Genomic DNA, 25,513 nt, shown 5'->3' with positions numbered 1-25,513 from the left:
TGGGACATTAATCTTGCATAAAATTATACGAGCCATGCAACATGTTTTAAAAACAATATCAATTTCTTAAATTAAGATTTTCAAAAGGTTTTATCACTAAGGGGAGGACTTTTAACACGAAATGTACATACTGACCATTTAGTTGAACATTCTTTCAAAACTATTAAAAGTTACACTTACGAGTTAAAAAAGCCATTGATGATGAAAATGTCAAGGCCACAATGAAACAAGCATGAAATACTCATATCCCCAGCCAATATGACATGTCTGGTTGTGTGCAATGCATTAGCTCCTGTGAACTATGTTCACGTGACCTTTTTGTAAATGGCCTAATCGCAGCACTAAAAAAAGTTATTACTGGTGTTGTTTTGCCATCTGCAGTTTATGTAATGAGTAAAGATGAGACATATGGACAAACAACTTCTTTATTACAATTAGCGACATTTCGGTGTAGGTTCTAACACCGGTATCAAGCAAGTGAAGTACAGAGCATGGTTGACAAGAATATATACAGGATAGGAGGCAGTGTTTATAGCAGTTGAGAAGGTTTAAGATGCAGTTACACTGTTGTATTTGCAATGAGTTGTGTTATTATTTAAACAATAATCAGAGAAGTAAGAGAGTTCTTACTTTACTTAGAGGTCAATGAGAGCAGGGGTCACCATGAGGTGTAGTGAGAAGTACAGCGCCAATCATCTGATGATCTGAGTAGTAGACTGGAGTCTGGAATGCTACAGCACTGGCATGATCAGTAAACAACAAGTCCAGTGTAGCTCCAAGACAGTGAGTTGGAGAGTGAATGAGTTGAGTCATTTTCCACACATCAAAGAAATCTTTAAGTTTCAGTTTTTCACTCAGATCACAGTTGAAATCCTCAGTAACTAGGACATGTTCACATTCATGGAGCTTGGAGAGATCCTGAAGTTTCTGCATGAAGTTAGTGAATGTGACAACCGTGTCCATGACACTTTTGGAGGAACATACACACAAGCAATGCAGAACTTGCAAACAAGAAAGGAAATGTATTCAATACTGCGAGATGACATTACATCACATAGCTGGACACTGTTCTTGAAACACAGAACATCAAGCCCACCAACAAACTTATCCTTCTTCACATTTTCGAAATGAGCACTGGGGGATCGAACATTCAAGTGAGCCACCTTGAGTCCATCACCATGACTGTTCTTTCATTCCGCAATCTAGTCAACTCATCTAATGCCTTTTTGTTTACTACAATTTTGTGTTCAGCAAAACCTACAAGTTTTATCCTTAATTTGAACCTACTGAGCATCGTATACACTTGGCCAGGCTGGGCTAAAAATTTACTTCCTTGTGTAATTGTCATGTTCCCAATCATCTGCTCACAGGTGCTACCTTGAGACTTGTGGATTGTGAGGCCCCATGCTAAAGTTCCTGGATACTGTTTTCTTTCAACAATGACAGAATATTGTACGGTTTTCAAGATCTGCTCCTGGAAATGAGCACTACCACCATTTTCAGTCTAAGTTAAAGTCGTTGCCAGGGAAACTCAAAATTTTTTTTTTTTTAAATCCCAAAGTATCAAAAGACACCAGTTTACCGCTAGACGTATTTAATGTGCCAGGTTTGGTGAAGAAATATTAAACAGTTTCCAAGATCTGTTCCAGAAATGAGAACTACCGCCATTTTCAGTCTAAGTCAAAGTTGTTGCAAGGGAAACTCGAAAAATAATTTTTTTTAAAATCCCAAACTATCAAAAGGCACCAGTGTTCAACTAGACCTTTTAATTTGCCAAGTTTGGTGAAGAAATATTGTACGGTTTTCAAGATCTGCTCCGAAAAGTTGGACTACTGCTATTTTCAGTCTAAGTCAAAGTTGTTGCCATGGAAACTCAAAAAATATACTTTTTAAAAATCCCAAACTATCCAAAGGCACCAGTTCATCACTAGACCTATTTATGTGCCAAGTTTGGTGAAGAAATATTGTACTGTTTTCAAGATCTGCTCCGGAAATGAGCACTACCACCATTTTCAGTCTAAGTTAAAGTCGTTGCCAGGGAAACTCAAAACTCAAAACTCAAAACTAGACCTATCTATGTGCCAGGTTTGGTTAAGATATCTCGCATTGTTTTCAAGATCTGCTCCGGAAACGAAATGTGACGGACGGACGGCACCCATTTCTTTCGTGGTGGGGGATAAAAAGCTCAGGTCAGGTCAATGCAATGTTACATAAATCTTAATTCTAGCCAATCAGCACCTTCCACTAGATATTTACAATTCTTATGCAATGTACACATGAATATCATACAATGAACATGAATCATTATCTATATACACACATGATATGATTCTATATCTACATCATGAAAATCATGTTGAAATTATACATGTTGGTTTTTTATTAAGCACGACATCTGCTTGATAATTATTGTTATAGTTATCTAAGAGAGAGCTGGCTGCAAGAAGAACTACATGAGGATGGAGGTGGTTTGTTTCATGGGTAGATTCTCCCAGAACACAACACATCACTGAACCCACCCTTCCCTATCCCAAGACACCAAATAATTAACTGACTTTCTCTCAATGAGAATCTGAAGAAATACTGGACAAGAGTGTCTTGTTCTTTCATGGGAGATTACATCTTCCCTAGGCAAGAGAGTAAACTGACTCGTATTCCTGGGCTCGACCGTAGCAGCACCAGTGGCTATTACGAGCTATGTCCCTCTAAGCCTCTCCTATGGACCAATCAGATTCCACCTCTTGTATCACTTGCATTTGCTTCAAACAAAATGGCGGCACCCAGTCAAGACAATCTGATCAAAACTCAAGATCTGTATTGTGATAAAATGGGTCTTACATCGCAAAGTGCATCAAATCAAGTGAGCACCTTGATTAAAAACATGAAAAGATTGGTAAAATATCTGTTGACAACGAGCTATCGGTACATATGCTTTGCAAATCGTGCAATCGATCGTAATCTGCACAACAGTTTACAACCGGATTTTGATTTAGTTTCGCGATTTTGATTGGACTATGCATAGACACGTTAGTCCAGCCAAAACGTAACTCCATTATACCAGCCAAGTTCGGCAAGGGTTGAACCTGGACTTTTATAGCCAGTTAACTCACTTGCCTCTGGAAGATGGGGGGATTAAGGCATCTTTACAATCAATACCTATTTAGTTTACTTTTCATGAGCATTTTATTTCATCAAGCTCACATACATTTGCAAACAAAATTGAAATTCTTCCCCCCCCGCCCCCCCACTTTCATCAACAACTGTCTAAAGACATGGATTCTCCTAATACTATTATTAACAGATTCTTCAACTAGCTCATACTTCAAGAAACTGCTACAACTTAATTGTTGTTTTATCACCGCAACAAGTATCGTCTGATCAGGAATCCAAGCATGACGGTCGTCATGGAGATGCTTGCTTGGAGGACGTCAGCGATGTTGAAAGAGGGACAGAAAGGGCATTGGTAGGAACCGCACACAAAACAGATGTTCATGATGAACATGTTGTAAGTTGTATACATCGATGTATTGTGCATTCCTGAAAATAAACAAATCATTCAAATCAACAATCTAATTTACAACATTTGGAACAAATATGACATCACAACATAAATTTCTCAGACCTGCTCGTTGTATATCTTTACTATCATTTGTTCAATCTTGGTGCACACGTAAGATAGTGGATTCAATTTTAGTTTTATCACAAGGTCATTAAAATCTGATCTGAGTTCTTGCTGACGCTAAACAAAGATCTGAGGACATCCCATTACAGGTCACGTAAAAAGTGACTATGCTCGTTGTAAGAGGCGACTAATGAGATCGGGTGGTCAGACTCGCTGACTTGGTTGATGGATGCCATCGTATCCCAATTGCGTGGATCGATGTTCATGATATCAATCTGGTGCAGACTTGATTATTTACAGACCGCTGCCATATAGCTGGAATATTGCTGAGTGCAGTGTTACACAACAAATAAACAAACAAACAATACTATGTGAATTAAGTTTGATCCTACATTGAGCCACTCTCTTGGGTTACCATGGTTACAGGCAAGAGAGGCTCTGTCAAGCAGTCATGCACCCCCAGAAGGAATGTTCCAGCGTGGATAGCCCAAAGCTTCTGTTGCCAGTCTACACAATAATAAAGTGGGGAACTACTGGTTATGATGTGAGATACCCAAACCTTCTCCTCACCTGGTTCATAGTAGTCGTACACCCTCATGCGGTGTTGGATGGTGGCGTTGGCCACTGGGTACCATTGATCTGCTCGGAAGTATACGCAGGTCTTGCTCTGGTCAAGCTGTAACAGAAAACAGTAATGACAAGTCACTGTGCAACGTGAACCCTACAAGTGAGTGAGTGAGTATGGATTTACGCCGCTTTTAGCAATATTCCAGCAATATCACCAGAAATGGGCTTCACACATTGTAGCCATGTTGGGAATAGAATACGGGTCTCGATGTGATGAGCGAAGGCTTTAACCACAAGGCTACCCCACCGCCCCTAAACCCTACAAGACATCTTTTCCTGAACCGTGAGTCAACATGGGATGAATGTCGGAGACACACTGATTCCAACTCTGGACGTATTTTTAAATATTGTTGGACAGTTCTACTTTAATCAGCAATATAGCAACAGATGACTGAGTGAGTGAGTGAGAGAGTATGGATTTACGCTGCTTTTAGCAATATTCCAGCAATATCACCAGAAATGAGCTTCACACAATGTGGGGAATCGAACCCAGGGCTCGGTGTGACGAGCGACGGCTTTAACCACAAGGCTATAAGGAACAAGCATGAAATACTCATATCCCCCGCCAATATGACATGTCAGGTGTGTGCAATGCATTAGCTCCTGGGAACTATGTTCGCTAGGCCTTTTTGTAAAGAAATATAGTACGTTTTTCAAGATCTGCTCCGGAAACGAGGACTACCACCATTTTCAGTCTAAATCAAAGTCGTTGCCATGGAAACTCGAAAAATAATTTTTTTTTAAATCCCAAACTATCAAAAGGCACCAGTCCAACACTAGATCTATCTATGTGCCAAGTTTGGTGACGAAATATGGTACGGTTTTCAAGATCTGCTCCGGAAACGAGGAGTACCGCCATTTTCAGTCTAAATCAAAGTCATTGCCATGGAAACTCAAAAAATAACTTTTTTAAAAATCCAGTACTATCAAAAGGCACCAGTTCACCACTAGATCTAGATATGTGCCATGTTTGGTGAAGAAATATGGTACGGTTTTCAAGATCTGCTCCGGAAACGAGGACTACCACCATTTTCAGTCTAAACAAGCGTATAGTTGACAAAGTCATCTATATCCCCCGCCCATTTTAACACGTTATGGTCCCAAACCAGGTAACTGATCCAACATTTCTCTTAGCCCATGTCAAAATAGCTGCAATGGAAATTCTAAAATAAACATTTCTAAAACTCCTTAATATCAAATGGCACTAGTTCAGTATGCGCTTTATATATAGACATGCAATGTTTGGCAAGGAAATATTTAACAGTTTATTTGTTATACTACTGAAGTAAACCAACCCTATATTAAAACTTAAATCCAACTTGTTGTCATGGAAACATAAACAATAAAAATTTCTAAAAGTGCTATATATCAAATGGCACCAGTTCAGTATGTGCCTGGTAGACATGCAAAGTTTTGTAAGAAAGTATTTAACGGTTTTTGAGTTACACTCTGGAAACGAACACCACCCCTGTAGAACCTAAGTCCAACTTATTGCAATGGAAACGTGAAAAATAAAAATTTCTAAAATTCCTAAATAGCAAGAGATACCAGTCCAGTATGTGTCTGGTAAACATGCACAGTTTTTGTTGGAAAGTATTGAATGGGTTCTGAGTTATGCTCCGGAAAGAAACTCTACCCTATAGAACCTAAGTCCAACTTGTTGCAATGAAAACGTAAAAAATAAAAATGTATAAAATTCCTAAATAGCAAAAGGCACCAGTTCAGTATGTGCCTAGTAGACATGCAAAGTTTTGTAATAAAGGATTTAACAGTTTTTGAGTTATGCTCTGGAAACGAACACCACCCTTATAGAACCTAAGTCCAACTTGTTGCAATAGAAACGTAAAAAATAAAAATTTATAAAATTCCTAAATAGCAAAAGGCACCAGTTCAGTATGTGCCTAGTAGACATGCAAAGTTTTGTAAGAAAGGATTTAATGGTTTTTGAGCTACGCTCCAGAAACAAACACCACCCTTATAGAACCTAAGTCCAACTTGTTGCCATGGAAACGTACACACACACACACACACACACACACACACACACACACACACACACACACACACACACACACATGGACGGAACCCATTTCTATATCCCCCGCCAACTTCGTTGGGGCGGGGGATAATCATCAGGATGAGGACTTTCAACATTAAAAATGACAATTGGTCTCATTACATTTAAAAAACTAGTCAATATTGATACTTACATATTCAAAGTAGTAGACAAGTTTCCTGCCGTAAAACTCAGCTCGGCGCAGGTTGGGCACAATGCCGGATTGAACGTATTCGCGTAGAGTGTTGTTCATGATGATGTAGCCAGTGGGGATGTCGATTTCCAGGACAGCGAGACCACTGCTGAGACTCTTCTCTGTGTACTCCCAGCTTTGAGACACATAGCATTCATTACAACATTGTCATTGTTGAGGACACATGACGTGGCAGACCACCACCATGTACTCCCAGCTGTCAGACACATGGCATTCATTACAACATTTTCATTGTTGAGGACACATGATGTGGCAGACCACCACCATGTACTCCCAGCTGTGAGACACATAGCATTCATTACAACATTGTCAGTGTTGAGGACACACGACGTGACAGACCACCACCGTGTACTCCCAGCTGTCAGACACATGGCATTCATTACAACATTGTCATTGTTGAGGACACATGATGTGGCAGACCACCACCATGTACTCCCAGCTGTCAGACACATGGCATTCATTACAACATTGTCATTGTTGAGGACACATGACGTGGCAGACCACCACCGTGTACTCCCAGCTGTGAGACACATAGCATTCATTACTACATTGTCATTGTTGAGGACACACGACGTGACAGACCACCACCGTGTACGGCCAGCTGTCAGACACATGGCATTCATTACAACATTGTCATTGTTGAGGACACATGACGTGACACACCACCATCGTGTACTCCCAGTTGTCAGACACATAGCATTCATTACAACATTGTCATTGTTGAGGACACATAACATGGCAGACCTACCACAGTTAACCTTTAGTTCAAGGATAATTATTACGGTAAAGATGGGCCCTGGTCATTCTCAGCAGAATACAGTTTGATCCAGGTTGTTTTTAGAGGAATACAGTTAGACCAAGCTCACTCTCAGAGCAAAATAGACCCAGATCAATCTCAGAGGCATACAGTTAGACCAAGCTGAACGTAAGAGGAATACAGTTAGACCAAGCTCACTCTCAGAGCAAAACAGACCCAGATCAATCTCAGAGGCATACAGTTAGACCAAGCTGAGCGTAAGAGGAATACAGTTAGACCAAGCTCACTCTTAGAGCAAAACAGACCCAGATCAATCTCAGAGGCATACAGTTAGACCAAGCTGAGCGTAAGAGGAATACAGTTAGACCAAGCTCACTCTCAGAGCAAAACAGACCCAGATCAATCTCAGAGGCATACAGTTAGACCAAGCTGAGCGTAAGAGGAATACAGTTAGACCAAGCTCACTCTCAGAGCAAAATAGACCCAGATCAATCTCAGAGGCATACAGTTAGACCAAGCTGAGCATAAGAGGAATACAGTTAGACCAAGCTCACTCTCAGAGCAAAACAGACCCAGATCAATCTCAGAGGCATACAGTTAGACCAAGCTGAGCGTTAGAGGAATACAGTTAGACCAAGCTCACTCTCAGAGCAAAACAGACCCAGATCAATCTCAGAGGCATACAGTTAGACCAAGCTCGGTTTATAAGGAATATAGTTAGATCAAGGTCACTGTTAGAGGAATGTAGTCAGACCAAGCTCATTCTCAGAGAAATACAGACCCAGATCAATGGCAGAGGCATACAAGTTAGGCTTAAAAAAAACCCCAGAGAATTGGTTATTAGGCAATGACTTTTGAAAATATAGTGCGGGCGGGCAGTGTGGGTTTTTTTTCCCTTGTTCAAACAAGCATCTTACCAAATAAACAGTTGTGTATAGATCTTGGAAAGGGCCTCCCTACATAAACAAGCAATCAAACTCCTATTGCCACCATGACCTTAAAGCAGTGCGCATGTAAAGGGAAGTAACTTCATTTTTTTTTAGCCTTAGACAAAGTTATACAGTTACACCAAGCTTACTCTTTGAGGAATACAGTTAGACCAAGCTGAGTGTCAGAGGAATACAGTTAGACCAAGCTGAGTGTCAGAGGATTACAGTTAGACCAAGCTGAGTGTCGGAGGATACAGTTAGACCAAGCTGAGCGTCGGAGGAATACAGTTAGACGAAGCTAAGTGTCGGAGGAATACAGTTAGACCAAGCTGAGTGTCCGAGGAATACAGTTAGACCAAGCTGAGTGTCGGAGGATACAGTTAGACCAAGCTGAGTGTCGGAGGAATACAGTTAGACCAAGCTGAGCATCAGAGGAATACAGTTAGACCAAGCTGAGCATCAGAGGAATACAGTTAGACCAAGCTGAGTGTTGGAGGATACAGTTAGACCAAGCTGAGTGTCGGAGGAATACAGTTAGACGAGGCTAAGTGTCGGAGGAATACAGTTAGACCAAGCTGAGTGTCCGAGGAATACAGTTAGACTGACCTGAGTGTCAGAGGAATACAGTTAGACCAAGCTGAGTGTTGAATGAATACAGTTGGACCAAGCTGAGTGTTGAGGGAATACAGTTTGACCAAGCTGAGTGTTGAGGGAATACAGTTAGACCAAGCTGAGTGTCAGAGGAATACAGTTTGACCAAGCTGAGTGTTGAGGGAATACAGTTAGACCAAGCTAAGTGTTGGAGGAATACAGTTAGACCAAGCTGAGTGTTGGAGGAATACAGTTTGACCAAGCTGAGCGTCAGAGGAATACAGTTAGACCAAGCTAAGTGTCGGAGGAATACAGTTAGACCAAGCTGAGTGTCGGAGGAATACAGTTAGACCAAGCTGAGCATCAGAGGAATACAGTTAGACCAAGCTGAGCATCAGAGGAATACAGTTAGACCAAGCTGAGCATCAGAGGAATACAGTTAGACCAAGCTAAGTGTCGGAGGAATACAGTTAGACCAAGCTGAGTGTCGGAGGAATACAGTTAGACCAAGCTGAGCATCAGAGGAATACAGTTTGACCAAGCTGAGCGTCAGAGGAATACAGTTAGACCAAGCTAAGTGTCGGAGGAATACAGTTAGACCAAGCTGAGTGTTGGAGGAATACAGTTAGACCAAGCTAAGTGTCGGAGGAATACAGTTAGACTAACCTGAGTGTCAGAGGAATACAGTTAGACCAAGCTGAGTGTCAGAGGAATACGGTTAGTCCAAGCTGAGCATCAGAGGAATACAGTTGGACCAAGCTGAGTGTTGAGGGAATACAGTTAGACCAAGCTGAGTGTCCGAGGAATACAGTTAGACCAAGCTAAGTGTTGGAGGAATACAGTTAGACCAAGCTGAGTGTTGGAGGAATACAGTTAGACCAAGCTGAGTGTTGGAGGAATATAGTTAGACCAAGCTGAGTGTCGAAGGAATACAGTTAGACCAAGCTGAGCGTCAGAGGAATACAGTTAGACCAAGCTGAGTGTCGAAGGAATACAGTTAGACCAAGCTGAGCGTCAGAGGAATACAGTTAGACCAAGCTAAGTGTTGGAGGGATACAGTTAGACCAAGCTGAGCGTCAGAGGAATACAGTTAGACCAAGCTAAGTGTTGGAGGGATACAGTTAGACCAAGCTAAGTGTTGGAGGGATACAGTTAGACCAAGCTAAGTGTTGGAGGGATACAGTTAGACCAAGCTGGGCGTCAGAGGAATACAGTTAGACCAAGCTCAGTTTCGAAGGAATACAGTTAGACCAAGCTGAGCGTCAGAGGAATACAGTTAGACCATGGTAAGTGTTGGAGGGATGCAGTTAGACCAAGCTAAGTGTTGGAGGGATACAGTTAGACCAAGCTAAGTGTTGGAGGAATACAGTTAGACCAAGCTAAGTGTTGGAGGGATACAGTTAGACCAAGCTAAGTGTTGGAGGGATGCAGTTAGACCAAGCTAAGTGTTGGAGGGATCCAGTTAGACCAAGCTAAGTGTTGGAGGAATACAGTTAGACCAAGCTAAGTGTTGGAGGGATACAGTTAGACCAAGCTAAGTGTTGGAGGGATGCAGTTAGACCAAGCTAAGTGTTGGAGGGATGCAATTAGACCAAGCTAAGTGTTGGAGGGATGCAGTTAGACCAAGCTAAGTGTTGGAGGGATGCAGTTAGACCAAGCTAAGTGTTGGAGGGATGCAGTTAGACCAAGCTAAGTGTTGGAGGGATGCAGTTAGACCAAGCTAAGTGTTGGAGGGATGCAGTTAGACCAAGCTAAGTGTTGGAGGGATGCAGTTAGACCAAGCTAAGTGTTGGAGGGATGCAGTTAGACCAAGCTAAGTGTTGGAGGGATGCAGTTAGACCAAGCTAAGTGTTGGAGGGATGCAGTTAGACCAAGCTAAGTGTTGGAGGAATACAGTTAGACCAAGCTGAGTGTTGGAGGGATGCAGTTAGACCAAGCTGAGTGTTGGAGGGATGCAGTTAGACCAAGCTTAGTGTTGGAGGGATGCAGTTAGACCAAGCTAAGTGTTGGAGGGATGCAGTTAGACCAAGCTAAGTGTTGGAGGGATGCAGTTAGACCAAGCTAAGTGTTGGAGGGATGCAGTTAGACCAAGCTAAGTGTTAGAGGAATACAGTTAGACCAAGCTAAGTGTTGGAGGGATGCAGTTAGACCAAGCTAAGTGTTGGAGGGATGCAGTTAGACCAAGCTAAGTGTTAGAGGAATACAGTTAGACCAAGCTGAGTGTTGGAGGGATGCAGTTAGACCAAGCTAAGTGTTAGAGGAATACAGTTAGACCAAGCTAAGTGTTGGAGGGATGCAGTTAGACCAAGCTGAGTGTTGGAGGGATGCAGTTAGACCAAGCTGAGTGTTGGAGGGATGCAGTTAGACCAAGCTAAGTGTTGGAGGGATGCAGTTAGACCAAGCTAAGTGTTGGAGGGATGCAGTTAGACCAAGCTGAGTGTTGGAGGGATGCTAGCTAACCCACCTGACACAAGGAGACATGTGCATCACAGAGAAGTTCCTTCCCGAGAAGTAGATGGAGTCGATTATCAGGTCAAAGAACCTAATTCCATCCTGTGTTGGTTTCAGCAGGAGCGGATACTCAACATTCCCAGTGGTTGTCAGCTGCAGTAAACAGGGAGATGCATCACTGGTTTGTACATATCCTTTGACTGCATTGATGTGAGTTGAAATGGGGTTTAATGTCGCATCCAAGATTATTGCTCTCATGTAGCCATGTGCACGCACGTGTGTGTATGTGTGTGGCTGCTTGTGCTAGTCCGGACTGGTGCCGATTGAAAGTGCTAGCCCACTGAGACACCATGCCGCAGTTTAACATGAATACCCTACTCAGACACAGAATACTGACTCCAAGTCCTTGTTTTAGCCCCTTAATGCCGAGCGCCAGACAGGATAACAACAAGTACCATCTATTAACGTTTTTTAGTATGACACTGTCAGGGATCGAACCCCTGACCTACTGTCTCCGGGCGGACGGTCTACTACTGGACCACGGAGGCGGTCTAGGCTGCATTGAAGTCACGTGCAAGGTAGAACATTTCACATAGCCTGGATGCAAGTCAACAATGCATACAAGTCTTACTGTTAACTGTTACTTAGTGCTGACACAGCACAACATAAATTGTTATGCACCAGGGCATTGGTAAAACATTTTAGCCTTGACACTAAATGCTTGTCTGGGGCCCATTCTGCTCTTAATATGCCCTGGAACATGCTCTGTATACATGCTCTGCCTACCTAACACGATCTACGTTGCACGTTTCAGAGTTTCAAAAAAGATTAGAATAGAAGTTGTTGATGATTCACAGTGTGAAAAAAGATTTATCAAGTATTAATATGTGCTTTAAAAAAACAACACATCGTATCCCTTTAGCGAATTCAGGTGAATAAACAGGTATAACAAACTTGGTCATTAAAAATATGAAATTTGATATAAAACATCAAAAGACATGATGAGTTACTATTTAAAATGTATTTCCGTCTCTCCAAGGCATTGTTTTATATGCAGAGATTAAGATTACGATTATTTCTTCTCATAACCTAAGCCGGAAATAGCAATCAGCTGTACACACGTTGTCTCCCAATCTACCAGTGATTCAGTTAATAAGTACCCGGTGATGCAATGGTCGGAAGAAATTGTATCTGAAATTATTTTTTTATCAGGAATGATATATTCCAATATAGTGTTATTTCAGTTGCAGCTTCCACCATAAATACTTAGAATTATAAGAACCATAAGCGTAGCACTTTGGTACAGGTGGTATTCAGGATATTTTTACGCATGGAACAATTTGACGAGTCACCATAGGGACTTCCCGCGCTGCATGTATTCCGATTGTGAAAACGTTACGTTGACATTTAATTGTAAAACTGCCTCAAATATGACTTTTTGCGAGTCATGGTACAGCCTTCATGATATGTGCATCCATTCTCTTGAAACTAAAGTTTGTTTCCCGGCGTCAACTGTGAGTTGTGCAATCTACCAATCACTTCCCTTACGATTTCCCCGAAATTATTGTTAACATTATTATTATAATCATTATTATAATCATTGAATGACATTTTTCATAAAATTAATGAAATATATTGCAAACATTAGTCCAGATGAACAATTTTTTTATAACCAGATATCATAATAATAGGATTAAATTGCGTACTTCAGTTCAGATTTGTCGACTTGTATTTCCAGTGTTATGTGATCTGCTAATAATGTTTTCTGAGATTGGGGGAAAACATCGTGTTATTGGAAAACGTGAGTTTATTAAAAATGCTAGTAAATTTGGGAGCCATGCTTTACCATGCGCTATAACCAAGTTATTGAAGAGGGCAATAGCAAGGGGATACTGTATGTATTACATACCTGCATTAGGGCGCGACCTGTGCCCTGGGCCAGGATCTTCATGGCACCGTACACAATAGGAAGCTAGAAACACAACAAGATTCTAAATACCTACAGCAACATTCAACAAAAGTGACAAACATTTCCGTAATCATAAGAAATCTGTACGGAAAGCAGCGTTCATGGTATGATTCTGACAATGTCATGAGCATGTGATAACTAACAAATAGTGAAAATACCAGGTGTTGCCAATTTGTGAGCATATCCTGTCCCATGGGTGTCACCTGTCACAAACACATGCAAGGGCAAGTCAATTGTTCACCTAAAAAAACACAGTACCAAAATATGGAACCGGCCAAATATAGGGAATTGCTTATGATGCGTCAAATTTGGAAATGTCCTCCATAAGTCGACCATAAAACCATGGAAGCTTTATTGAGGCCTTGAATTTTGGAACCTTGATCACACAACTTTTGGGCAAGAGTCGTATATATCGCTCTTTGAAATCGTTGTAGAAAGGGCATGTTCAATTGTATGTCAAAAGTTGTGAAGTGTAGACACCAAAGGCTGGAGCTGCTGAATATTGTCTGACATAACAATGAGCATACAGTAAACTATGTTTATTTATAACAAACTGAAGGATATAACAAACTCTTTTAGTCCCGTCCATTTGCCATATATATGCGAACTACAGTTATAACAAACTAAAATTAGTGGTCGCTTTGAATTCGTTATAACCATAGTTTACTGTAAGTTTCAAAGACGTCTTCCAGCAAAGGTCGAATTCCTCTTGCTGTTATAACAACCATATAAGCATCAAATACCTCTTGCTGTTATAACAACCATATAAGCATCAAATACCTCTTGCTGTCGTAACAACCATATAAGCATCAAATACCTCTTGCTGTTATAACAACCATATAAGCATCAAATACCTCTTGCTGTCGTAACAACCATATAAGCATCAAATACCTCTTGCTGTTATAACAACCATATAAGCATCAAATACCTCTTGCTGCCATAACAACCATGTAAGCATCAAATACCTCTTGCTGTTATAACAACCATATAAGCATCAAATACCTCTTGCTGTTATAACAACCATATAAGCATCAAATACCTCTTGCTGTTATAACAACCATATAAGCATCAAATACCTCTTGCTGTCATAACAACCATATAGGCATCAAATACCTCATACTGTTTTAACATCCATAAAAGCATCAAATACCTCTTGCTGTTATAACAACCATGTAAGCATCAAATACCTCTTGCTGTTATAACAACCATATAAGCATCAAATACCTCTTGCTGTTATAACAACCATATAAGCATCAAATACCTCTTGCTGTTATATCAGCCATGTAAGCATCAAATACCTCTTCCTGTTAGAACAACCACATATGTATGAAGAACCGCCCTTGCTTGTAAAATAAGCTTTATGACCGAATGCCAAGTTTTCCGCCATGTCCAATGGCCTAGAAGGTCACATGTCTTATGCAAAACAGAAAGGCAGTTTGGTTCCAAGTCAGGTCTGCTATTGAGATGAGTTCAAAAAATAGAATGGGAGCTACCCAGAAGACGTACTTCCAAAATTCCCGGATCCTAAGCCAATCACGTGTCTCTGTTTGTTGGACCTTTACCACTCTGGTGAAACTGAAGAGGACTGAGAGAGGTGCTGACAAACCAAGATCATAATAAAGTGGAGGCATTTTGGCTTCAAACCCACATTCTGATCCTGACATGACTAAGGGACAGAACTCTGCCTTTGAGCCTACAGTGCAATGGCTGAATACTCACATAGGCATTCTGCAGTCTTGTGTAGTTGGCCTTGGTGAAGGATCGGATCTCAGCCCAATTTGGGGAGGCAGTAGATTCCAACTTCACCATCATGTCAAAGACATTTCTGTTGGGGTCAACTTGAGTGAACCTGAACAATGCTTCCATGGCAACCAGAGTATCCTGAAAATGATGAGAAATATTGTAGTCGAAGTTTCACGGTGCAGAACATTGGAGTTCTTCAAATGGAATCAAAAGTCATTTGGGGACAAAAGAAACAATCCATTCCTGAAACTACTTCACTCAATGGAGTGTCAGTTTGGTTCAACGCTGCTTTTAATATTATTGCAGTTATATCACAAAATTTCAGCTTAATGTAGGAGGAAAGCCGATCTTAGACATTTACCACTTTCATGAATCCCACAAGCACACATTGACAAACATTTTCAAAAACGTAGTGTAAGGATTCGAACGTACAATATTAAGGGAAGTAACTCTGCACAGTACCTGTGTAGAAGCAAACCCTCCAATGCTGTTCCTCATCGTCTGGAGCCAGCGCATCATGGAATCCCTTTCGAACTTGATGCCATTGTTGTTGATGTATGCCATCAGAGCGTATGCTGTCGATTGCACTGCGTAGGCATCATTGCGAAGTTCCTGGCGAGGCTTCAGGAAACGAACAGTGTTTACAATTTCTGACGGGTTGGGAGGCACTTCATCATCGGCAAAGTAGGTATCAGTACCTGAAAAGGAGAATCAAAATATTAAAACTAAAACCACACCACCAGGGTAGGATGGCACCAAGGCACAGATCCTGCCCTGTTGGTTGTTATGGAAACTAAAACTAATTTGAATAATGTGTAGGGAATATGACTTGGTACACTGTAGCAACAAGGTGACTGATGTCACAACATATTAGTCAGTACTTTATCTTAGAAGGTTTGTCCAGCACTTACTTGATCTCCTGGTAGCCCAGAGTTTATCAAAGGCTGTGCGACTCTTCTCCTGGCTGAGGGAGAGGGCGTAGGATGTGATGGCCAGCTGGAATGTGGCCGTGGAGGGGATGGCATTCACTTTATTGGCCAGGTAGTTCGCTGCATTGGCTCTGGCTGAGTCCAAGCATGCCAGTGCATCCTGGAAGAGAGGCGTATTCTGGCTGAGGAGGCGTGAGTGAGATTGGATTAACTCGGATGAGATGATTATTTTACTTATATCACCATATGTCATATCAATGTCGGTGGAAAGCCCTAAGTGAAGCATTATCACTTTGGGGGAAACACAAAAATAGTGCTGGCAAAGCAAGGACAATCACTTGAGCAAATGTGGGATTCAAAACCACAATCAGCACATCCTGGATGGATAAGGGAGAGAACTTTGACAGCACTCATTTAGATCTATAGAACAAGTTTTGCAACAATTTTCTGAGAAGTGTTGAAATTTCTAATGATCTTTTACTTACCTCTGAAACATCTGTTGTTTCGTACAGAGCTATGAGAACGTACGCTGTCAGTGATATTGGGTCGTCATACAGTCTCTGGTTGAGGATATTGTCACCGGAAGCCTGCACAGATAACATCAGTCAGTGAGTGAGTGAGTGGATGAGTGGGTGGATGAGTGAGTGGATGAGTGGGTGGATGAGTGAGTGGATGAGTGGGTGGATGAGTGAGGGGACGGGTGAATGAGGAGGTGGGTGGATGAGTGGGTGGATGAGTGAGTGGATGAGTGGGTGGATATGTGGGTGGATATGTGTGTGGATGAGTGGGTGGATGAGTGGGTGGATGAGTGGGCGGATATGTGTGTGGATGAGTGGGTGGGTGGATGAGTGGATGGATGTGTGGGTGGATGAGTGGATGGATGAACGTGTGGGTGGATGTGTGGATGGAGGAATGGGTGGGTGGGTGGGTGGGTGGATGAGTGTGTGGGTGGATGTGTGGATGGAGGAATGGATGGGTGCGGAGGTGGATGAGTGGATGTGTGGATGGATGAGTGGGTGGAGGAATGGGTGGGTGGGTGGGTGGGTGGGTGTATGTTTGTGTGGGTGGATGTGTGGATGGAGGAATGGATGGGTGCGGAGGTGGATGTGTGGGTGGATGAGTTGGTTGGTGGGTGGATGGATTAGTGGGTGGATGAGTTGGTGGATGAGTGGGTGGATGAGTGGGTGGGTGGAAGAATGGGTGGATGTGTGGGTGGAGGAATGGGTGGATGTGTGGGTGGGTGGGTGGGTGGATGAGTTGGTGGTTGGATGTGTGAGTGGAGGAATGGATGGGTGCGGAGGTGGATGTGTGGGTGGATGAGTTGGTTGGTGGGTGGATGGATTAGTGGGTGGATGAGTTGGTGGATGAGTGGGTGGATGAGTGGGTGGGTGGAAGAATGGGTGGATGTGTGAGTGGATGCGTGGGTGAATGGGTGGGTGAATGGGTGGGTGGATGGTTGGGTGGATGGGTGGGTGGATGGATGAGTGGATGGATGAGTGGATGTGTGGGTGTAGGAATGGGTGGGTTATGAGTGTGTGGGTGGATGTGTTGATGGAGGAATGGGTGGATGAGTGGGTGGATGAGTGGATGTGTGGGTGTAGGAATGGGTGGGTGGATGTGTGGGTGGATGAGTGGGTGGGTGGATGTGTGGGTGGAGGAATGGGTGGATGAGTTGGTGATCGGATGTGTGAGTGGATGAGTGGGTGAATGGGTGGGTGGATGGGTGGGTAGATAGATGAGTGGATGGATGAGTGCTTGGGTGGATGTGTGGGTGGAGGAATGGGTGGGTGGGTGGATGAGTGGGTGGGTGGATGTGTGGATGGAGGAATGGGTGGGTGTGGAGGTGGATGTGTGGGTGGATGAGTGGGTGGGTGGGTGGATGGATGAGTGGGTGGATGAGTGGGTGGGTGGAGGAATGGGTGGGTGGATGTGTGGGTGGATGAGTGGGTGGGGGGAGGAATGGGTGGATGTGTGGGTGGATGAGTGGGTGGGTGGATGAGTTGGTGGGTGGATGTGTGGATAGATGAGTGGGTGAATGGATGGGTGGATGGGTGGATGTGTGGATTGATGAGTGGGTGGATGAGTGGGTTGGTGGATGAGTGTGTGGATGGATGAGTGGGTAAATGGGTGGGTGGATGGATGAGTGGATGGGTGGGTGGGTTTGTTGTTTGAGTGAGTGAGTGATTGAGTGTTTGTTTTGGGAGGGTAGATTGATGAGTGAGTGGGTTGATGTGTAGGGCCCATCATTAATCCAACATTTTGGAACTGATTTACAAATACAGTTTCACATAGAATTTATAAAAAAAAATAATCAGTATGAAGAGAAGGTGTTTAAAGAAACAGTCTCACCATTTTCCTGTCGTATGCCACAGAGTAATCTTGATGGAAGGCACCAGTCTCATTCTGCTGACGACAGATCCACACCACCATCTTATTGATGAGCTCGAGAGGGATGAAGAGGTCACGCTCCCACTCGCCAAACCTGCCCTGATGCAAACTCTTGGCCACGAACGCCGTCAACCTAAGTAATACAACAGGCAGTAATATGTGTTGCACAGGGTTTGGGACCAGCCAGACAAATGGTTCATATCTAGAGCAACAATCTACATTAATACTGGCTGTTCATACTTTCAACACCTTAAATACATTCATAACAAGTCCACTGCCAACAGCTCTACTCACCACAGACTGGGTTTGGGGTCATCGCGGAACATGCGGAAGGACCCGTCATCATTCATGTATCCCATCTGTCTCTGTAGTACTGTAATAACACAGAAAGTGTCTCAACATCACCATCAAATATATATATATATATATATCTGATGGTACATAGGGCTAAAAAAACCAATAGTCTTGGTTCTCAGGCACCGCCTGCATCATCATGAAGTCCGCTTTTTCCGTTTTTATTTCCATTTTTAAAAAATCAAAAAATCCTAATACTTAAAAACAGAGAGCATGGTCTCTGTTAAAAACAATGCAATCCAATATAGCACACAGTTACTTCCCTTGACATGCACACTGCTTTACTGTGCATCTCGTGTTATAGTCATGGCGGCAATAGGAGTTTGGATGCTTGTTTATGTAGATGGCCTTTCCCAGGTTTATTTGGCTACATACTAGTTTGAACAAGCAAAAAAACAAAAAAAACACCGCCCGCCCCTATATTTTCAAAAGTCATTGCCTGAGAACCAATTCTATTATTTTCTTAAGCCCAGTGATTGATGCTGTTTAGACTGAAGTCAGCATTATCCAAGCAATAAAATGACAGCCTGTATGTAGTCCAATCTGGAGATGCCAAACTAGTGGTTGATAGCATGAGCATGGAGCCATTGTCAAGGTACAGTCAACCAGGTCACATGTTTTAACCATCTGATCCCCATCGGTATACTCCTCAGGAGCTCCGTGCAGACTGTGAATGACCAAAAGCATGGCTGCCATTGAGTGGCGCAAAACATTTGGTTGTTTGATGTGTTAAGCCCTTCATCAATATTACAACTCACAGCACCATGTCATACTCGAGTCTGGACCAGACAAACCAGTGATGGATATTATGAGCAATATCTAGCAAGGAACAATGACACACAAGCCAGCAAGCCTGGCCACCAGATCAAATTGAGCCACCTTTATATTTCGATGGACAGAGCTGCCAGCCTTGCCTAAACCAGGAGTAGGTCTAGAAGGTTCAATCCTGCCCACCTATGTTCATGTAGTAGAGAGCTTTCTGGAGAGCATCTTCACTCAGCTGCTGGCTTGCCTTCATGAATCTCAAGGTCAATAGATTGTAGGCGAAGTTGAAGGCGGTGTTCTCTCCGGTCCCGTACGGACGCCACAAGACATTCTCAGCATTCAGGTAGTCCTCAAAGAATCCAGGGGTCACCACGTCACCTGAGAGTTAGAACACGTATCAATGTCCCCCATACAGTATATGGCACTGTAACACTAATATCTCTACATCAGCCTCAAAGACACTTCTACTGCTAAATACTTGGATGACGAATCATTCAAACAAAAATTGTACAAAAGTGGAATAAAATCGGAAATTTGAAAATTGTCTTTTTTCCCGTCCTGCCAAGTCTGCTAACTAGGACTTGGCAAAATACATGCTGTAGCTTCATAAGTGAACCTGCTTCATTAAAATATACACATTTTTGGCAGTTGTCTTTTTCTTACCTGCCTATAAATTCTTTTCAAAACACTTTCTGAAAATATTATTTCCACCATCGACTCCATAGATTTGGAAAAAAACAACGAACTGTATGCAAATATCAGCCCATCTGCATATTTGAGTGAGTGAGTATGGTTTTACACCGCTTTTAGCAATATTCCAGCAATATCACGGTGGGGGGCACCAGCAATGGGCTTCACACAATGTACCCATGTGGGGAATTGAACCCGGGTCTGTGGCGTGATGGCGGAAAGCATTAACCATGAGGCTATCCAACCGCCCCGCATTTAGATCAGAAAGTATGTGGTTCTATTGCCAAAGTACAAGGTTACGATAGGTCAGCATCTATTTCCCCATGTGAGGGAGGCTTTAAAGAAACAGTTTATCATAACATCACTCCAAACATCACCGGAGGAAGTGAATCCTTCAAGAAAGTACAGGAACAAACCTGTGATAGCCTTGGATCAACTTGTGGTGGCGCTTACCGAAAATACTGAGATGCCCCTCGGGTGAGCCAGGCACATACAGGTGGTATCGCTGTTCGGGAACAACAAACTGTTCTGGCACCGGAACATCCAGATCGGGGTTGATGATGGAGGCATAGGTGATGAGATCGATGAGGTACGGGGTGTGATAGTAGTTCATCACTCCATCAGGCTGACAATCACAATAACAAAAACATTTGATCCGAGTTGCTTATATCTTAAATTATCTACAACTCGTCATAACTGAAATGCATATTTAATTTCAGGAAAGTCAGCATCCATAAATTATTCAGACTAATTAACAGATTAATTACAATTTGGGGGAGAACTATATCTTCATCTTCTTCCTATCAAGTTTCAGAATATGAACAAAGACTTGAGTATTATGGGTAGTAATGTATGCAATAACATGTATGTACTAATTTAAAAATGTGTAATACTGTATGCATGTAATAAAATATATGTTCTAAATTGATGTGTAATACTGTATGTATGTAATAAAATGTATGTTCTAAACTGATGTGTAATAATGTATGCATGTAATAAAATGTAGGTTCTAAACAGATGTGTAATAATGTATGTAATAAAATGTATGTTCTAAACAGATGTGTAATAATGTATGTAATAAAATGTATGTTCTAAACTGATGTGTAATACTGTATGCATGTAATAAAATGTAGGTTCTAAACTGATGTGTAATACTGTATGTAATAAAATGTATGTTCTAAACAGATGTGTAATAATGTATGTAATAAAATGTATGTTCTAAATTGATGTGTAATACTGTATGTAATAAAATGTATGTTCTAAACTGATGTGTAATACTGTATGTAATAAAATGTATGTTCTAAACAGATGTGTAATAATGTATGTAATAAAATGTATGTTCTAAACTGATGTGTAATACTGTATGCATGTAATAAAATGTAGGTTCTAAACTGATGTGTAATAATGTATGTAATAAAATGTATGTTCTAAACAGATGTGTAATAATGTATGTAATAAAATGTATGTTCTAAACTGATGTGTAATAATGTATGCATGTAATAAAATGTAGGTTCTAAACTGATGTGTAATAATGTATGTAATAAAATGTATGTTCTAAACAGATGTGTAATAATGTATGTAATAAAATGTATGTTCTAAATTGATGTGTAATACTGTATGTAATAAAATGTATGTTCTAAACTGATGTGTAATAATGTATGTAATAAATTGTATGTTCTAAATTGATGTGTAATACTGTATGTATGTAATAAAATGTATGTTCTAAACTGATGTGTAATAATGTATGCATGTAATAAAATGTAGGTTCTAAACAGATGTGTAATAATGTATGTAATAAAATGTATGTTCTAAACAGATGTGTAATAATGTATGTAATAAAATGTATGTTCTAAACTGATGTGTAATACTGTATGCATGTAATAAAATGTAGGTTCTAAACTGATGTGTAATACTGTATGTAATAAAATGTATGTTCTAAACAGATGTGTAATAATGTATGTAATAAAATGTATGTTCTAAATTGATGTGTAATACTGTATGTAATAAAATGTATGTTCTAAACTGATGTGTAATAATGTATGTAATAAATTGTATGTTCTAAATTGATGTGTAATACTGTATGTATGTAATAAAATGTATGTTCTAAACTGATGTGTAATAATGTATGCATGTAATAAAATGTAGGTTCTAAACAGATGTGTAATAATGTATGTAATAAAATGTAGGTTCTAAACAGATGTGTAATAATGTATGTAATAAAATGTATGTTCTAAACTGATGTGTAATACTGTATGCATGTAATAAAATGTAGGTTCTAAACTGATGTGTAATACTGTATGTAATAAAATGTATGTTCTTAACAGATGTGTAATAATGTATGTAATAAAATGTATGTTCTAAACTGATGTGTAATACTGTATGTAATAAAATGTATGTTCTAAACTGATGTGTAATACTGTATGTAATAAAATGTATGTTCTAAACAGATGTGTAATAATGTATGTAATAAAATGTATGTTCTAAACTGATGTGTAATACTGTATGCATGTAATAAAATGTAGGTTCTAAACTGATGTGTAATAATGTATGTAATAAAATGTATGTTCTAAACAGATGTGTAATAATGTATGTAATAAAATGTATGTTCTAAACTGATGTGTAATACTGTATGCATGTAATAAAATGTAGGTTCTAAACTGATGTGTAATAATGTATGTAATAAAATGTATGTTCTAAACAGATGTGTAATACTGTATGCATGTAATAAAATGTAGGTTCTAAACTGATGTGTAATACTGTATGTAATAAAATGTATGTTCTAAACAGATGTGTAATAATGTATGTAATAAAATGTATGTTCTAAATTGATGTGTAATACTGTATGTAATAAAATGTATGTTCTAAACTGATGTGTAATAATGTATGTAATAAATTGTATGTTCTAAATTGATGTGTAATACTGTATGTATGTAATAAAATGTATGTTCTAAACTGATGTGTAATAATGTATGCATGTAATAAAATGTAGGTTCTAAACAGATGTGTAATAATGTATGTAATAAAATGTATGTTCTAAACAGATGTGTAATAATGTATGTAATAAAATGTATGTTCTAAACTGATGTGTAATACTGTATGCATGTAATAAAATGTAGGTTCTAAACTGATGTGTAATAATGTATGTAATAAAATGTATGTTCTAAACAGATGTGTAATAATGTATGTAATAAAATGTATGTTCTAAACTGATGTGTAATACTGTATGTAATAAAATGTATGTTCTAAACTGATGTGTAATAATGTATGTAATAAAATGTATGTTCTAAACAGATGTGTAATAATGTATGTAATAAAATGTATGTTCTAAACTGATGTGTAATACTGTATGCATGTAATAAAATGTAGGTTCTAAACTGATGTGTAATACTGTATGTAATAAAATGTATGTTCTAAACAGATGTGTAATAATGTATGTAATAAAATGTATGTTCTAAACAGATGTGTAATACTGTATGTAATAAAATGTATGTTCTAAACAGATGTGTAATACTGTATGTAATAAAATGTATGTTCTAAACTGATGTGTAATACTGTATGCATGTAATAAAATGTAGGTTCTAAACTGATGTGTAATACTGTATGTAATAAAATGTAGGTTCTAAACAGATGTGTAATAATGTATGTAATAAAATGTATGTTCTAAACTGATGTGTAATACTGTATGTAATAAAATGTATGTTCTAAACAGATGTGTAATAATGTATGTAATAAAATGTATGTTCTAAACTGATGTGTAATACTGTATGCATGTAATAAAATGTAGGTTCTAAACTGATGTGTAATACTGTATGTAATAAAATGTATGTTCTAAACAGATGTGTAATAATGTATGTAATAAAATGTATGTTCTAAACTGATGTGTAATAATGTATGCATGTAATAAAATGTATGTTCTAAACTGATGTGTAATACTGTATGCATGTAATAAAATGTATGTTCTAAACTGATGTGTAATAATGTATGCATGTCATAAAATGTATGTTCTAAACTGATGTGTAATACTGTATGCATGTAATAAAATGTATGTTCTAAACTGATGTGTAATAATGTATGCATGTCATAAAATGTAGGTTCTAAACTGATGTGTAATACTGTATGCATGGAATAAAATGTAGGTTCTAAACTGATGTGTAATAATGTATGCATGTAATAAAATGTATGTTCTAAACTGATGTGTAATACTGTATGCATGTAATAAAATGTATGTTCTAAACTGATGTGTAATAATGTATGCATGTCATAAAATGTATGTTCTAAACTGATGTGTAATACTGTATGCATGTAATAAAATGTATGTTCTAAACTGATGTGTAATAATGTATGCATGTCATAAAATGTAGGTTCTAAACTGATGTGTAATACTGTATGCATGGAATAAAATGTAGGTTCTAAACTGATGTGTAATACTGTATGCATGGAATAAAATGTATGTTCTAAACTGATGTGTAATACTGTATGCATGGAATAAAATGTAGGTTCTAAACTGATGTGTAAGTTATGTGATAAGCATATACTTTTGCAATAATTTCTAAATTTGAATATTATCCTGTTACCAAGCGTCATTCTTTTCTTTAGCAACAGCAGCAATTTCGTAAATTCATAGAATGTGTGTGAAACATGATGATGAACAGAAATGTTCTTACTGTTTGTCTGAAAACAAGCAGTCTATGGCTCAATACCATAGCATGATCTGAGACTGTAAGAGTGATACTGTCAGCACCAAGTAGTGGTATACAGGTATATCAATACTGGCAATACTGTTCATGCGTCTAAATGCAATATTCACTCACTCATACATATTCATCAGTGTCACCTACCTGTACGTACACCGTCCTGACGACCTCATCCCGCTCCATGAAACAGAAGGCGCTCACACGGAAAGTGAACTGTCCCTTGATTATTGTCGGCACAATCGGCATGTAGATGTCCTTTGACTCCCCAGGCTCCAGCTGCAGGAAGTCAAGTCCCGTGATCACAGACCCACTGTAATGCCCCTCTACAGACCCTTTGTAATGCCCCTCAAGACCCATTGTAGTGCCCCTCTACAGACCCTTTGTAGAGCCAATCTACAATCCCCTGTAATGCAACTCTACAGACCCATTGTAATGCCACTCTACAGACCCACTGTAATGCCATTATACAGACCCTTTGTAATGCCACTCTACAGACCCAATGTAGTCCCACTCTACAGACCCTTTGTAATGCCGCTCTAAGACCCATTGTAGTGCCACTCTACAGATCCATTGTAATGCCACTCTACAGACCCACTGTAATGCCTCTCTACAGACCCACTGTAATGCCACTCTACAGACCCATTGTAATGCCACTCTACAGACCCATTGTAATGCCTCTCTACAGACCCATTGTAATGCCTCTCTACAGACCCATTGTAATGCCGCTCTACAGA

The 25,513-nt window shown here is 40.0% G+C and overlaps 1 protein-coding gene across 1 annotated transcript in view; it reads right to left on the bottom strand.

Moving 5' to 3' along the window:
- Positions 1–3,249: 3,249 nt before the first annotated feature.
- Positions 3,250–25,513, bottom strand: part of LOC124112524 (CD109 antigen-like) — a 47,190-nt gene continuing 24,926 nt past the window's right edge. The window contains exons 23-36 of the mRNA XM_048397547.1: positions 24,924–25,055; positions 20,539–20,710; positions 19,585–19,773; positions 18,571–18,649; positions 18,238–18,409; positions 16,374–16,475; positions 15,871–16,048; positions 15,422–15,657; positions 14,936–15,097; positions 13,157–13,219; positions 11,261–11,400; positions 6,460–6,634; positions 4,193–4,298; positions 3,250–3,537 (exon numbers count right to left, since the gene is read on the bottom strand). Of these exons, the coding sequence (XP_048253504.1) occupies positions 3,356–3,537; positions 4,193–4,298; positions 6,460–6,634; positions 11,261–11,400; positions 13,157–13,219; positions 14,936–15,097; positions 15,422–15,657; positions 15,871–16,048; positions 16,374–16,475; positions 18,238–18,409; positions 18,571–18,649; positions 19,585–19,773; positions 20,539–20,710; positions 24,924–25,055 (2,088 nt within the window). The 3' untranslated portion in view covers positions 3,250–3,355. The remainder of the gene's footprint in view (positions 3,538–4,192; positions 4,299–6,459; positions 6,635–11,260; positions 11,401–13,156; positions 13,220–14,935; positions 15,098–15,421; positions 15,658–15,870; positions 16,049–16,373; positions 16,476–18,237; positions 18,410–18,570; positions 18,650–19,584; positions 19,774–20,538; positions 20,711–24,923; positions 25,056–25,513) is intronic.

Source organism: Haliotis rufescens, unplaced genomic scaffold, assembly GCF_023055435.1.
Source record: "Haliotis rufescens isolate VD_foot unplaced genomic scaffold, xgHalRufe1.0.p SCAF_17, whole genome shotgun sequence".
In the NCBI taxonomy this organism is placed as follows: domain Eukaryota; kingdom Metazoa; phylum Mollusca; class Gastropoda; order Lepetellida; family Haliotidae; genus Haliotis; species Haliotis rufescens.
This window is presented reverse-complemented; position numbering and strand designations above follow the sequence as displayed.